The sequence below is a fragment of the Colias eurytheme genome, chromosome 2, assembly GCF_061535395.1.
Source record: "Colias eurytheme isolate Ceu_HAF_F1 chromosome 2, ilColEury1 Martin Lab GWU primary, whole genome shotgun sequence".
In the NCBI taxonomy this organism is placed as follows: domain Eukaryota; kingdom Metazoa; phylum Arthropoda; class Insecta; order Lepidoptera; family Pieridae; genus Colias; species Colias eurytheme.
In genome coordinates this window covers 6,999,892-7,017,551 of record NC_142981.1, presented here as the reverse complement: position 1 = coordinate 7,017,551, position 17,660 = coordinate 6,999,892, and the positions used below count along the sequence as shown (strand labels likewise).

The following is a 17,660-nucleotide window of genomic DNA, read 5'->3' as shown; positions in this document are numbered from 1 at the left end:
GATTTTTATAACTTTGCATTACCAATCGAAATACCTGTAAGAAATATTGGAATAAATATTGACTAAATTAAAAATATCGAAGAGCATTACTGTGTACATATAAAAAAGATAATATTATTTTTATATACCGACGAAAAAGCGAGCAAAATCTTAAATAATACCCATTTAAAGTATGGACAAATGGGAGTATTGCATAATTCATTTCAAAACATAACGTTATTGTTTCAATTTTGAATGAAACATATCGTCTTAGCGGGAACTGTGACAACAACTTGAATAAAAATGTGTACACGATGGAGAGACATCCCGGCGCATCGTTACCGGACGACAATAAGTCATTTTTGGTTTATGTTTGTTTTACAATTTTCAAATGACAATACAGCTTTTATGTAGAGTATTCATTTTAGCGTTCATTATCATGAGATTACACGCGCGCCGGTCAAGAATGAGTCTTTATTGTTCTGCGTAGCCAACCAATCACGTATTTTCCGAGATTATTTCTTGGAAAACTTCCTTTTATTCATATTTTATGAAGTGATTGTATTTGTACGAAGAATAAGTTTCAATAAAAACCTATTAGCATTTCATATAGGTAAAGTCTACATCGTTAAAATATGCTTGCATTAATTTTATGATAATGTTTTAAAATAGTAAACTGTATCACGTCTAAAATATTATTTATTTGACAACTTTAACTGCATTTTAAATATATATATTTTATAAATTCAATTTATTCTTTTATTTTCCAGAAATAAATAATCATAAGCAAAACATCCCTACTAGAAATAATAGAACACAATATTTCAACCCCACTAAGTGAGGCTTTCCTAAGCTCTACGAATAATAGTGCGGGCGATTGTGCGGTGCTTAATTTTTTTGTGCCATTACCCACTTAATTGCGGTTTCTTAGAATTAAATACGAACAATCCTAATACATCCTTGATTTTCTCGTGTTTCTTGGTTTCGTATTTAGTTCTGCCAAGATTTCTAAATCAGTAGATACTTTTCTAATGTTCGTTATTTGTTGCTCGTATTTTGTTGTAAGTATAATTATTTAAATAAAATAGTAAAAGCATCGAAGCTTTGTTAAAAGGTATATTTAGATTTTTATAGAAATCGTGTTTTAACATAAATATGACTAATATTGTTATAAGATTACATAAATCACAGAATATGACACTACCAAAAAAATCTCTCTTTGTCATCATGCCCAATCTGAATTTAAGTGCTTGTTCAAATAAACGTGTTCTCAAGACAGGTGTAAACATTTCCACCAAACAAATATTCTCTTTTCTTTGAGAAGGTTAGGTACATTTTAATCAAAGACGGTAAGGAAATATTTCTAATATCAATATTATTTTTAATATCCTTCTAATATTTATATATGTATTCAGAATGTATGTAGTATACCCATTTGGGTAGAAAGTAAATAAATAAATAGATGTGTTGTGACGTAAAATAAAAATATATGAAACATAATAATACATAAGAATCTACATATAAGTTGATCCGGAGTCCAAAATAATACCTAATATAGAAATCTATCTCATTTGTTTGAAAACAACGATCCGATTCTTAATAACAACTCCATAATTGTATACATATAACAATTATGAGTACGTACCTATTTATAATATCGTCGTATAGAGGGTAAGAAATATTATATTTCAATATAATAATAGTTAATCAAGAAAGATATGTAATTCTTGCCTGAGGAGTATGCTCATTAGGCTAAAATCTACAAAACTTGTAAAAGAACTTTGCCAAATAACTTTAATTTTTGTTTTAGGTTAAGTACAATGTTTTTATTTTGATGGTATTTATTAAAGTACGCAGAAATTAAATTATTGTTAAATAACGTAACATGTTTTACATAATGATTCCTTTAAAATCTTAAAATCTTGTTAATTAAACGATATTTATTTATCTTTTTATTATCTTTTCTGATAAAAAGAGTTTCACTTCATAGAAATAATTAATAAGGTTCTCTACCAATAATAAACTAAATGTTTTGTATCTAACTTTGTATGTTATTATAGAGAGTTATTCTAACTAATAGCCTTAAACAATAATATTATTTTGAAAAGTATCTTATTTTGTAACCCCATAAAAATACAAATCGTTATCGATAAATATACAAATCTTAATAAAATTATACTTACTCCAATAATTTATCCCTTTGCATTATACAAAAATCATTGTTTCCACAGGTGCATATTTTTTGGCATATTACAAAAGTGTCATCATAAAAACACATCGGAAATATTATAATGAGCAAGAGTTTGAAAGTATCGGCGTAAGCGAGCCCAGAGAGTAGCTACAGGGTAGCTTTTGCCGCTATCTACGGACGAGTTACGCGAAATCTTAAGCTACGAAAGGCTACGAGAGAGGCGAGCGGCCGCGGGGAGTTCGCAGGTCGCACTGGTTCCGCTGCCGGCTCCCAGCGAATAATCCATACCCGAGAGGCGAGGAGGCTGTAGTCACCGGACAGGAGGGCGGCCGGCCGACCAGCACCGACTGCTGCCTCCCGCAACCGCTACGTTAGCCGTCACCGCGGCTTGTTCCCGCCGGCGGCAGCGGCGTGTTGACACAATTTGAAATAATGTCAAAGAGGTGATGCTAGGATTTTCAGCAAGCGTGTATTGTGTAAATATTTTTACAGAATACAAAAAAGGCAAATTGTAGTACATAACGTTCTTAAAAAAAGGATTAGTTGTTTGTACTTTTTTGGGGGAGAATATAGATAAAGATGTCTGCAAAGTTTCTTCAATTCATTAATCACTGGTAATGTAAGAGACAACGGACTATCTTGAAGATCAAGAGCAATCGCAAAGAATTAATTAGATTCCTGATTGCTTATTTCAACTTTCGCCACGCCAACACAAAGAAATTAACATACTTAGGTACCTACTTACCTACTTTTAGGGTGCTATCAAAAAATTGAATGACGCCGAAATAATAATCTAATATCATACGTTAACAATATTAATAAAATAATGTTTAAGACGCTGCATATAAAAGGAAAACAGAACATAAATATGATGGTGAAGAATAAGATTTTTCTTTTTAACTTCTATCACAATAAATTAAGCAAACGTGCTTGGATTATTAGTAGCTGCATTAGGTAGGTGGGTCCATAGACGAGAAAAATGAAGATTTAAAATTCAGACTCGTACTCTTTATTGCAGAGGGTGGCTAAAGTATTAATTATAAGCTATACAAATTACAATTCAACTTATGCAAATATACGTAATATTATCAAAATTTAGGTACCTTACAGATTTATTTGCATTTGTATTTCGGTAAAATTGTACCTATCTTTAAATTACATATTCTTAAAGATTTGGAACATATTAAAAGTATTTTACTCCATTTACGATTTCTTAATATATATTGAGTAGGTAGCAATTAACATAACGAGATAGAGTTTATAGAGATTTAAGATATATTCAAGACAAATATTTGAAAATAAACAATTAACTAATAACTTCCCATGTTTTTGGAATTTTGATATATCTATAAACACGGTTTTATAGTAAATATTGATTCAGGTATCAAAACAGATAGCGATCAACTACAAAGTTGTTACGTCACTTCATAAGCTCTTCTCTATCGGAAATTAAATGCGATACGGTTCGATTCTAGACGTTCAATTCTAAAGATTTTAATGATTTAAAGTAACTTATGGATAAAATGACATTATAACTACCAAAACCTTACAGCCATAGATTTTTTTTATTTTATGTCAGAGTGGGCAATCGAGATAGTGCGTCGTCTGATGGTAAGCGACCACCACCTAAAGAAAGTATTGATGGCGGGCGTTAAAAATGCACTGCGAAGAGTGAGGAAAGGGATACGGGTCTCCGGCTCTTCCATTTATCATACAAAACACGGTAGCATTAGTAGCACGTGCTACTATTTTACACCGATCTTCCGTGGGTGGTGTGGTACTTCCTCCGCAAGCTTAAAGTTGTCAAAGCCTGCTTGATAACCGAAATATTTAATAGACGAATTTTAAGGCCTTATCTAAATTGTGGGATGTATGACTCCGACACATTCAATTCTTTGGAAATCAAAATGCGGACACAAATCATAAATATGTATTCAATAAAATATTAAGTATAGACTAAGTTCCTCGAAAAAAGGACAATTAAATTTATGATTCTACAGAAGGTAATTATTAATGTTTTAAAATGAAACGTACAATGTTTTCGACTTCATATTAGACCCAGGTGTTTATTATTTGGCATGTTCGTATATCAACGGTAAAAATTTAATTAATATTTTTCAATGTGAGGTCGAATGACGGCCATAACAATAAAGCTACGTTTGCTTTATGGTCCTTTTCAACATTGTAAGTTAAGCGTTGTATTTTGGAGGGTTCAGAAAACATTCATTTAGTAGAGAACTTTTTATAGGTCCTTCAGAGAGCCAAGTGCTAATAGGAATTCCTTCGAAATACTGTAAATGGGAAGACGTGATGAGGACACTACTGTTTGAATCCGTATTATGTTTAGGATTGACTAGGACTGCACAGACTTAGGTGAAAACCGACTTGATGGAGATATGTTATCGAGATTATATGAGGGAAAAAGGTAGGCTTAGGGTTATGTGTTTTGTTATTGAATTTTGTTTCATATATAATACACAAAGGAATTGACGTTACAACATATGAGAATTATTTTTTAGCTTGTATTTCCGTTCTTTCCATGTATTTCCATATATGTTTTGATAATTTGAAAATATATTTTAATTTATTAACTACAATATTTTAATTAAGTTATTACAAATATTTTATTTTGATTAAACAGGAGCTATTTTGTTATTCGACGTCACACATAAATGTGGACAATTCCACTTCTACATTAATAACTGGAAAGGAAGTATACCTTATAAGTAAAGTTTTAAACTAAATACATTATATAAATCAGCAATTTCAATGTCAACTATGCTAGGGTACGCCCAAATTGCCATATAACGTTATATCGAAATTTGCTTAATTTTGGCATTATTCAGCTTACTGAAATTCATACATAACTCATATTGATCGATTGGTCTACTGCCTATAACCAAGTTTAATAAACACAAAGCTTCAAAGAGGCCTCCCGCTGAGCGAATGAGCGATGGAGGTTAGCATTATTATGCACCAAGGCGGTACAATATCCGGTAAATTTTAATTATAAATGCTTATATCAGTTCTTTGGCCACAACATATTTTAGTATATATAAAAGGAATCTGAATATTATGTTAGGTTTCTCAGTAACTTTAATTAAAAATCATGGCCGACTATCTCTTCCAACAAACAACGAACTACGTACATTATGTGTAAGAAATATATTTCATGTTATAAGCTTTTTTATCGGGATAACTAATAAATGAATAATTCTTAGTATTTTGTCTAATTTGTGGAAATACACCTAAGAGTATTGGTACCAAGCAGTTACCCAGTTTTGTCTCTACGACTGAGAACAGCTATCGGGCGAGAACGGTAGTATGTTAAAACTACATATTAAGTTTTATTGATACAAAATATATCCTAGAACTAACCAAAGCATTTGGGCTCGAATTTTTACTTTGTTGTACATACATAGGTTAGCAACTGAAATAAATATTTTCATACTAATCCGTACCAGGTAGATTAACCTAAAACTTCATGAATAATGGTAGAGGTCTTAAATAGTTTTATCCATATAATTTATTTTAGGAAATGCAGCCTCGCTAAACCTAAGTAAAATATTTACTTTTTATATGTTTCCCTTTAGACTGCTAAAAAGTTTTATTTACGCTATTCACCTGTGTATGTTATTAGTTGGAAAAGCTATTCCATACTAAGCAGTAGATACGCGTAAAAAAGTTGAAAAATACACACAAAATAAACACACTTTCATCTTCTTCTTTCCCTTTAATTGGTAGGTACCTAGTTTGAAATTAAAATATTTTTAACATTTTAACTTAAAAAATTCTAAATTAAAGTTTAGTAACTACTGTTGACAAAAATTGAGAGGATTCGAGGGACTGTCGAAGTGTGAATGTTTCACATTATTTCCAAATTAATGAGAATAGGGATTAATCATGCAAATAATGTATGTAATTATTTACGAAATCAGATGTTATTTGCCCAGTAACTGTTCCAATTCTCGTTTTAGTTAATTGGCTGAGTTGTTTTGAAAACGGAAAAAACCCTAGGTTTCGTAGTAAAAATAACCGTACGAGAGCGATAATTGTAGAGAAATATATGTATCTATATGCGCCGAGACTTTAAGAGTAGATATCTAGACTGTATTCTGTTTCAGATAAAAACTATAATTTAATTGAGTTTCTGCTTTCTGTATAAAGGATATTTTGCTAACTTATACCTAAATGAAAGAATAAAATCCTTCTATTGAAAAATAACCTTATTTGTTGACGTCTAGTGTACTTCGGAGAGAAATAAATTTATTCTGTTGAATATAGGAAAATTCGAGGTAGCAGTCAGAACTCAGACCGTTATTGGCCTTGAGGTTTATAATATTATCAAATATCGCTTGTGTACCATCGTTGTGGGGAAATTAAAAGTGCTTTCTTTGGAGATTATGTATTAAATCCTGGGAGGTGGTTTCAATAAATATCGTCTTTGTAACAATATAAGAATAAAATTTGCAAGATAATTGTTCTATAGCAAGCAAAACGGCAAGAATGAATAAATATGAATAATGTAGAGCTAATTGAAATACAGCAAGCGAGTTCTAATACATGAAATTGTATTTGCTGTACTTGATCATAATTTATTACGGTAAATTACCTGCGAAACGATTAATACGGTTATTGTTACCACACTTTGCCGATCAATTAATTATATATATAAATTAAGGGAGCAATGGCCGCAAAGTGATTTTAAGTGCCGCTGCCTTAAGCACCTTTGTAATTATAGTTGGTCGAGGGTTCGAAACCAAGCGAGCCTGAAAATGTTGTTTGTTATTTGTGATGAATGTGAACGTGAATGTACAACTGAAGAACTTATTTACAAGTGTTCAGAGAAAACCTTAATCTATTTATTGTGCAGAAACTAAGTATCTTGAACAGACATATTGGAATACAAAAGTAGATAAGCTTAGAAATGTAAAAGATGCCAAAGAATATGTACAGAGGGTTAAATTTTTTTAAAATCTAAATGTGGGCTGATTGGATGTTAGTCGAAAAGAATTGTTTTCAAAGATAAAATTCATTTCGTTCAATGATCGTTTTACAGGACCCTTATTTATTCCTAGACTTGCGTTTCAAATTCCTTTCTCATGGGAAAGTTTTCACGATTTTAATGTATAATGTAGATTGTGGTATAAAGGTATTCTATATAAGTAATAGATATCTACTAAAAATTAATCAAGGTTTCTGAGAAAATGGTTTCGATAGATGTATAGACAGACGGACGTACAGTCGGATGTACAGGCAATGAATTAATCCTATAGGGTTTCAGTATATTTTGAGGTTGGATATATCCAAAAATTCTAGCTCCTAATATTGTGTCTTAAACATAAATATATTACCACTTACCTAGTGATATAGAACATTTAATTCTAAGCTGAACAGAAAATTGATAAGTATAATAAACGAGGGATCGTGAAACAAAAGGTAATTACGGCGTTAGACGTACATAAGCAAACAACAATTTTAATACTTACTTCGTACAATATACGCTCTTAGATAACTTGTTTGGTTATGCTTCGTTGTTAGATTAGAATAGATTATTCTAAGCACAAGAGCCAAAGACACACTTCACTGGTAAACCGCATTAATCACATATGGGCTCGTAGGCATACAATATGAGGTGAATACCGACTAAAACCTAGTTCAGTGGTACGTGGATTTGTCGCAACCACTTTGAGGCTAACCGCGTTGCTACGTTTGACCGCTACGGAGGTCATTATTTGTATAAATCTATAAAATACGATTAGGCTTTATCAATACTATTATAATCAGCTGTACATCTTCGATAAAATAATTATTAAAGGTCAGTGCGTGTGATGTTTCGAAGGTATAAATAAGATCTTCCACCGGGTCCTTCGAGACCTAACGTTGCTGCAGCGATTACACAATCTCTTTCTGTAGAGGGCACCTCGTCGACTCGAGCCATTACAAATGCTGTCATATCTTCACAACACATCATGCCAATATATTGACCCTCCATTTTTATTCGAAGATCTGCGAACTTTATTAAGGGCTCTGGGTGTGGGCGCACTGAAATAAAAAGTAATGATTGTCACAATCGAAAGTTTATACCAGGTAATGTTCTTTCGAATAAAGATTTTATTGTATTCGAGTAGCTTTGTGTTATGAATATAATTATCATTATGTATGGAAAGGCTACATAGCCACCCCATTATCACATAATTTATCCCAACGCAGATTACGCGTTTGCATTAAATATTAATTTGTTTATGATTAACTTGTATGTACATAATAATATTAATTTTGTGATCTTATAATAATTTGATTATTTTGCCGTTTTATAGTATGGTATAAAACATAATAATCTAATACATATATAAGAATTTCAAATGTTACTTACCTACATAGGTTACTTACCAACATTTGAAATTCTTTTTATATTATTATTAAGTTAAATAGACTGCCTGTAAACTAAAAAAATAATTTTGTTATGGTATCGAAAAGCACACCTTCTCGTAGTTACTGTGTTGTCGTCGTGTTTGTCTGCGAATAGTAAATTAACTTAGTGTTGTCTGTTTTCTTATCAAATTCTGTAGCTTGTTTATTTTTGATATTCTGCAAACGACTAGCGACCGTCCCTGTTATGTTCATTAGCAACCATCATGAGAAAAAAACCGTTTAAAAAGCGTCGGTTTATTATCATTATGAGTCAAGTCGTGGAAGTTAGGAGCGGAAATGGCGCGCGGTAAGTACTTACTGCGAATATTACTGCCGTACCTTTACTGCGATGTTCCATCTTGATGAGTGCTTGAAAGAATTGATTGAATGAAAACTCTTGTGCCACAGCTGCTAGTGTAAGTGTTCTAAGGGATCTTTTGTGATATTTAGAGAAAGTGTAGATAAAACTTTAAATGTTTTGTAATACTTAAAATACAGACGAGTTTACTTACGTATATAGTGCTGTAAGCTTAAACCACGTGTCATGTGTTTAAACGATTCACTAGATTAAACGAGTAAAAAACATTTTAAAGTTCTGGATAAAAAATTTCAACGTTAAAGACAAAATAAAATACTATAAATAAAAGTCACCTTTCTGTCGTTGTTCCATTTTCACAAGTCCTCGGAAGGCACCCGGCGTCCCTGCGTAAAGGAGTAGTACTTGAACGCCGGGCCGCGGTTCCATCAACAGGGTCGCCTTGTGCCACTCAACAGTTATGTAGGGGTCTATAGCTTCTACTACTGCTCTAAATTTACCCAACTTCTACGGAAAAAGGTGAATGAAGCGCATTCTTCAATAATATTCGAATTCAATTAGATTTGAAGGCTTATTGTATGTGCAATAATTTTTTATTGGACACAATGTTATCTATTTATCAAATATTTAAGGTAAAATAGTTCAGATACCTTCTTGGATAACAAGGAGAACATAATTGGATTTATTTCTGTGTTGTCTGACCAAAAATATATAATTTTCCATTGAGAATCGACGACTGCATACGGATCGAATCGGGCCCCTCGTTCAAATATCTCGCAGGTGGTGATATTAAATAGGCTTATAGCCAAAACATCCCCAAACCCTGACAACGCGTGGAACAAGACTATTACAAATATACCGATTCGTGAAAACATTTCTTGTTACTGTTCCCTTTGTTATTTCATTTCGTTGTTTACTTACGTGGGTTTATATTCGCGTTTCATTTCAAAGATTCGATTATTTCAGACATGGGATGATTAAACATGTTAAAGTATTAGAAGAGATGTTTTGAACATTATTGTGTTTAATAAATGTATAATTTATATAAACAATTATGTTTCCGTTCTAGTTTGGTTTACATAAATTTAACTTTTATTATAAACTAGCTTTCTGCCCGCGGCTTTGCCCGCGTTTTCAAAGAAAAACCCGTTCCCGTAGGATCTCGGGATAAAACCTATCCTATGTCCTTTCTCGGGTATCAAAATATCTCTATAGCAAATTTCATGCAAATTGGTTCAGTAGTTAAGGCGTGATTAAGTAACAGACAGACAGACAGAGTTACTTTCGCATTTATAATATTAGTATGGATTGGGGTACCTAAAACTATCTAGGTTGATCTACCTTTATATATTCAATGGAGATAATAGGTCTGCTGAACAGTGGACATACAGTTACGTATTACTATTATATATTCTGTGGTACAGTGCCCATATAAGAATGTTACTTATATAAAAAATTTTAGGAAATAAAACCTATACGTTAAATCTTAATAAATTATTTGTCGATTTTTCATCAAGGAGTATATACTCTTTGAACACAGAATTCATTCATAATAATATTTCGTGCGTATTTACTAACAATATATTCCGGTCAAAATATTCAACAATCATTGTGAAAGTTTAAATTATTATGGACAACTATAAACACAAAAATGCGACCATGTGTCGGTCATAGGGGTTTTAAAAATGATGAATAAATCAAATAAGCGAAGTTGCAAATGAAGAATAATACTCTACGTGGGCAGAGTACTCTGAAAGAGAATTGAAAGTGAATATAAGATTCCTTTGAGAGTTATATTTATAACCAAACCGGGAGAATGGATTGAGTGTAATCCTCAACGGAGGCTCCTGGCCGACTGCAAGCTCTATATCATGTCACCCACCGCGCCAGATATCTAGACTTATGTTATTCTCTTATCATTACTACAAATAGAGCTACATTTGATCAAAATACAACAAGGTTTTCCTTTCCTAATAATAAATATATTGTAAAATCTCATTACCTATTTATCCTTACGTACAATGTCGTTTAAAATTCAAATTAACTTTAGCGGTTTGAACGTAAACAATAGTTATTACAATATAATCCGAATTAACATTTTACAGAATCCGCGCGTATGCATCGCGAGCAAATAAATTATTTATTAGTATATTTCGTTATGTACCTATTCAACGAAGCGAAATATAATAATTAAATTAAAAAAATTGAAATATTACAATAATTAATAGTAATTATCATAAATGGATTTATAATAATTATTAGCTGTCCGGGCATGTTAGAATTTCATGAAAATCGGTACAGCCGAACATAAATATATACTGAATATTTATATTGATAGATATTCATATATGTATTTATGTATGATTTAAATAAATCAGAGACTTTCAAGGCAAAATTAGTAGCAAGTTTTAAATTTTACTATATATCTTGCATCGTAAATCATTTTCAAAGGTAAAATAGATCTGCTTACTTATTATTTTTCCCTTATTTTTTTTTTATTATTATTTCGGTAAATTTGCTCTACTAAGGAAACCTACAGGCTACAGGTAGGTAATATAATTTAATACCTTATATTTGCAAGAAAGGCTTTCTAAAATAATTACATACATATTTAGAAAATAATTTGGATAGGGCCCTTATTATAATTTCGAGTGATGGTAGGGTTCACCCGAACCGGTATCTGTGGTTAATCAAAATGTTACAAGTTGAATTTGACCCACTTCCCGATGTTCAACTGAGCTGAAATTTAGCCTCTATATGTCAGTCACATGACAATGCAATATTATGGTATCATATACCTACTCTGTATATCGCGTCGAGTCGGAAAGTAACCGCAAATCTTTCAGTTTGTGATCGTGAAGTTTAATTTTTGTTCCCGGAACTTTAGAATTTTATAGAGAACAATAAATCAATGATACACATCTATTATACCATAATAATCATAACAAATAGTGTTAACACATGTTTTAGACGTTACATGTCCTATTGTACGTTAACGGCTACCTTAAAACCCATAATGGAACTCAAGATTTCACTTTGATCCAGCCACTGATTCAATGACTATAGAGTGAGGTTACTAACTCCGTATAAGCGTGACCCAATTTGTGTTCAAACTTGCAAAAACAACACATCTGGGCAAGAACTCTAGGTCCCATTAAACAAACATTACAAAGCACGATAACATTTCCGCAATTGTATGTACTATATTGTTATAATAAACGCACTTGAACGACTGTATTATTAAGCTTTATTGTACGTAATTAAAGAATAAGAGAGATATACAATAATTATTTCCCTGAAATAATTTTCCCAGTACATTTGTAAAAAAATGCAAGAAGTGATTTGGTACCATCAACATCACTGCAGTTTTATTCACTGATTCCCAAATAACTAAATGCAAACAAGTAAACTAAATGAAAAATATGAATAAAGTTTTTGTATTAAATAACATTCTCTACCTAAAATACAAATGTATTCCTACAGAGAGAATTATAACATGCCGTAGTGCAGCCCACACCGCACTGGGGTTACATAACCTGCAATAATAACCATAAAAAGTATGTATTATTCAATAACCTAAGTGGAGAAATCTTTAGATTACACGTGTACCAAATAGATTTTTACAGAGGCTTCCAATATTTCACTTCACTGTTTAAACAAAAGAAATTGGATTGCAAAAGTGCTGATATGCTATCGTATCTATAAGTAAAAGAATTTACCCAGTTTAAATGGTTGGAAATGTTATAGTTTTGGAAATTATTTGCGCAAGAAAGTAATAACATGATAATAACTATAAATCTTTATAACGTTTATGCATTTTTATTACATTTATAAAGGATCTAGGAACGCTCACTATAAATATATTACAAGATTTATAGCGTAAGTTTGTTGGTGCTTTATTGGAAATTTACACGGCTTTGTATTTTTTCTTAACGTTGATAATTGATATTTATTTGTAGGTATCACAAAATCGCACCTCTACAATTATAGTCCATTGAATGAGTCCCTCCAAGGGGGGTCTAGAGTGCGTCAGTTAGTAACGTAAGATGTTTCTTCGGAAACATGTCAAGAGTCCCTAGGTAATAAACATACTTAAACCCCGGGACACTAGGTGGAGCCCCGGAGTGGGGGGAGGGGGGGAATGGGTCCATTTTTTCATTTAGCGCTTAAATCTCGAAAACGGTACATGTTAGAGAAAAACTTTCAAGGAAAAGTTGAAAGGCCATAAAATTATCTACAAGTTGTAACTAGATCATTTTTTCCTATATCCTACCGTTTCTGAGTTATACGCAGTAAAAAATGATTTTGGCTCAAACAATTTCCCCATACTACACATCAATCGATCAAAAAATATTTCTTTCTTCCAAAAAACTCAAATGTGCAACTTATGACCGGTACTGATAGATTGCTCTTAATTACGTCTATAATTGGTAAAATAAACACATTCCTCCGTGGAAGCCTTTAGGAGGAATCGATTGTCAAAATATTATATTAGGGTTACTGAACTTGATTTTTTTATTTTTTTCTTCCAAAAAACTCAAAAGTGCAACTTGTGACCGGTACAGATAGATTGCTCATAATTAGGTCTATCATTGATAAAAATACCAGATTCCACCACGCAGGCGTTTACGGGGAATTTAATTTTATCAGGGTAGTTACGATACTTGAACTTTTTATTTTTTTTCTTCCAAAAAACTCAAAAGTGCAACTTGTGACCGGTACAGATAGATTGCTCATAATTAGGTCTATCATTGATAAAAAAACCAGATTCCACCATGGAGGCGTTTAGGAGGTATTGAATTTTATTAGGGTAGTTACGATACTTGAACTTTTTAACTAACTACCCTAATAAAATTCAATTCCCCGTAAACGCCTCCATGGTGGAATCTGGTATTTTTATCAATGATAGACCTAATTATGAGCAATCTATCTGTACCGGTCACAAGTTGCACTTTTGAGTTTTTTGAAAGAAAAAAAATAAAAAGTTCAAGTATCGTAACTACCCTGATAAAATTCAATTCCCCGTAAACGCCTCCGTGGTGGAATCTAGTATTTTTATCAATGATAGACCTAATTATGAGCAATCTATCTGTACCGGTCACAAGTTGCACTTTTGAGTTTTTTGGAAGAAAAAAATAAAAAGATCAAGTTCATTAACTCAAACTACCCTAATATAATATTTTGACAATCGATTCCTCCTAAAGGCTTCCATGGAGGAATGTGTTTATTTTATCAGTGATAGACCTAATTATGAGCAATATATCAGTACCGGTCACAAGTTGCACTTTTGAGTTTTTTGGAAGAAAAAAATAAAAAGATCAAGTTCATTAACTCAAACTACCCTAGTATAATATTTTGACAATCGATTCCTCCTAAAGGCTTCCATGGAGGAATGTGTTTATTTTACCAATTATAGACGTAATTAAGAGCAATCTATCAGTAATAGTCACAAGTTGCACTTTTGAGTTTTTTGAAAGAAAAAAAAATAAAAAGTTCAAGTATCGTAACTACCCTAATAAAATTCAATTCCCCGTAAACGCCTCCGTGGTGGAATCTAGTATTTTTATCAATGATAGACCTAATTATGAGCAATCTATCTGTACCGGTCACATGTTGCACTTTTGAGTTTTTTGGAAGAAAAAAATAAAAAGATCAAGTTTAGTAACTCAAACTGCCCTAGTATAATATTTTGACAATCGATTCCTCCTAAAGGCTTCCATGGAGGAACGTGTTTATTTTACCAATTATAGACCTAATTAAGAGCAATCTATCAGTACCGGTCACAAGTTGCACATTTGAGTTTTTTGGAAGAAAGAAATATTTTTTGATCGATTGATGTGTAGTATGGGGAAATTGTTTGAGCCAAAATCATTTTTTACTGCGTATAACTCAGAAGCGGTAGGATATAGGAAAAAGTGATTTAGCTACGACTTGTAGATAATTTTATGGCCTTTCAACTTTTCCTTGAAAGTTTTTCTCTAACATGTACCGTTTTTGAGATTTAAGCGAAAAAAGAAAAAATGGACCCATTCCCCCCCTCCCCCCACTCCGGGGCTCCTCCTAGTGTCCCGGGGTTTTAGTATGTTTATGACCTAGGGACTCTTGACATGTTTCCGAAGAAACATCTTACGTTACTAACTCACGCACTCTAGAACTTTTTATTCAATGGACTATTACCTAAAAAAATACCAATAAATTTCGTACCTTACGTACTGTACTTTTACACTTATACTCTATGCTTCTATCACAATGTAGGTACATATAATGAGTAAAAGTTTCCATCTTCATTAATATTTTATACATATATTAAGTGTATGTTAATATACTTTATCTCCTAGTTCATACAACCCGTGCCGTCATTACAAATCTTATCTGAACATTATTTAATTCGATAGATAAACTAACTGATTGCTTTTGTCTGGTGAACTATCACTTCGTAATGGAACAATGAGATATGGAGTTGTAATAATGATTAATACATATATCACATAGAGCAGGGTTCAGCTCAATTTTACCTATGAATTGTCATAACCATGTTAAATAGTTTCCAGCCTTAATTAGTGTTGTGTAAGTTCTGCGAGATAGCTAACCAGGCGGCAGATAGACGTAATTGACTTGCATGAGACAGCTATTGTGATTTCTGTCCTGGAAATATAACTACTATACAATCTATCCTGCATTCTACATCCACACTCTTTGTTGAATGTGATAAATAATAATATGGTTGTCATTACGACAATTAAGTTCAAATGTGGTTTAATTATTTTTGGCTGTAACAATAGATTATGATAATATAGTTTACCATTTGAATATTTAGTATTTACTATGGTCCTGATAACTTGGTTTTATATATATAGATACTATTTGTTAGTTAATGTTATTGACATTAAAAAGTAGCTTGAAATGATTAACTTATGCTCGTTAGCCTACTTACTTTGTGTAGCGTTTTGTTAATGATAATGAATATTTCCAGGAACCTATCTAGAACGATTTACCTAAAGCTTTAAACACTTAATTACTACGAAGGTGTCGTCGTTAAACATAAAATGTTGAAATAAAGCACTAACAGCAACACCTTGAAGCCGTCTGTAGAAATCATCATAACAACAAGAGTTGAGTCATGTAAAAAAGTTAAGACAAAATCAATGAAAACTATTTAAAATAGTCGAGGAATGGCTTAAACCCTATAATAGAACATATCGAGGTGGCAGGACGTGGGATGCTCAAAATATGTGATTGTTGAGAACGTGCCAAGCCGTTATTATTACAACTCTACTATTCAAAACGAGGTTTTTGAAATGTACATTAGTTTCGGTGTAGCACCAGTGAATGACCGATAGCGATTTAAATTTAGAGATGCGTTTAATATTATTACCGACACATTACATTCAATAAAATATAGATTTTCTTTAACATTTTCACTGATAATGATGGCGTTTTTATTTTTGTTTTGCTATACCTACATTCAAAATACTGCTACGAGCAATAAGTAGCTATATTTTTCCGATATAATTTTATGACCTGTATGAATGCATTTCCTTGTAAATAACATTAACGTCGTATTAACAGGTATTGCACCTGCTTTTCAATTTATATTTAGACCTCTATTTATACTTCTCTCATAGAGCTAAAAGGTTAAACTCTCACTGGCAAGTGGCATTTATTTATATTAATCGAACGTAGTAGAATCTACTTAGGTATTTATTAATAAATCATAGAATTTTTTTAGATTATGACGTTTATACTTGAAAATCAGAACAAAAGAGTATAAAAAATAACACCAAGGAAGTTAATTTAACAACTCTATTCCCTCCCTACGGAAGGAAAATTCCACTGTTTACTCAGTTTTCTTGTCCATTTAGGTTATTCTATTTCAACGCTTCGGCGACAAGTTATAGATATCATTTTTATTGCATAGAAAATAAAATATTTATAAAACATTTTTAAGGGAAATATTTATAAAACATTTTTCAAACTATTTAATAGGAATGTTCCATAAAAATAATAAATACTTATCTACTTATTAAATTTCAATAACAATTAATTTAAAAATTGATAATAATGGACTTGATAACATTTGCATTCTAATAATAAGATGTTATTATTATGTTTATTGTATCTAATACCTAGTTCGGTTGAAGTCGTTATCTTGTGTACATTATTGCTGTTGTTAACACTGGGTAGCATTTTGTGAATGTTCACGAGTACATTGCTCCAAACTGATAAATCTATTATTACCCGTATATCTTGCTTGGTAGGACTAAAAATATAAGAATAACTAGCGGTCCGCCCCGGCTTCGCCCGTGGTACATGTTTACGTTTTCTCTACGTAAGAACCATCCTCGTACTTCAAGGAATATAATAAAAAAAGAATTATCGAAATCGGTTCAGCCGTTCTCGAGTTATGCGCTTACCAACACATGTTGCGATTCATTTTTATATATAAGATAAACCCAATCATAACTCATTACCCCATGTTAATACAAAATTTAAATTTAAAAATATTTTGAATTAATAAAAAAAGATCTACATGTTTACCATAATAAAAAATCAGTCATCCATCATTGTATTTTTTTATGTCGTGAATATACCAGAAATTGTTTGATTCAAGTTTAGTTGTGTACCTATAACAGGTTTAAAATTTTTATCACTGCTGGAAAGATTTTAAAGTAAGTATGTCAATAAATTCATTAATATGCCGCACGTGTTTCACATCAACGCGCTATATTCAGTCGTCTTGTCTTGTGTATGCGAGTTGGA

General features: G+C 31.9%; 1 protein-coding gene across 1 annotated transcript; it reads right to left on the bottom strand.

Annotated features, from left to right (window-relative positions):
• Positions 1-7,982: 7,982 nt before the first annotated feature.
• On the bottom strand, positions 7,983-9,775 carry LOC149910426 (uncharacterized). The gene is made up of 3 exons (XM_090109781.1): positions 9,551-9,775; positions 9,236-9,407; positions 7,983-8,215 (listed from the first exon to the last, which is right to left on the bottom strand). Exons 1-3 carry the CDS (start codon positions 9,773-9,775, stop codon positions 7,983-7,985), a joined length of 630 nt encoding a protein of 209 aa, XP_089965907.1.
• Between the last annotated feature and the right edge of the window lie 7,885 nt (positions 9,776-17,660).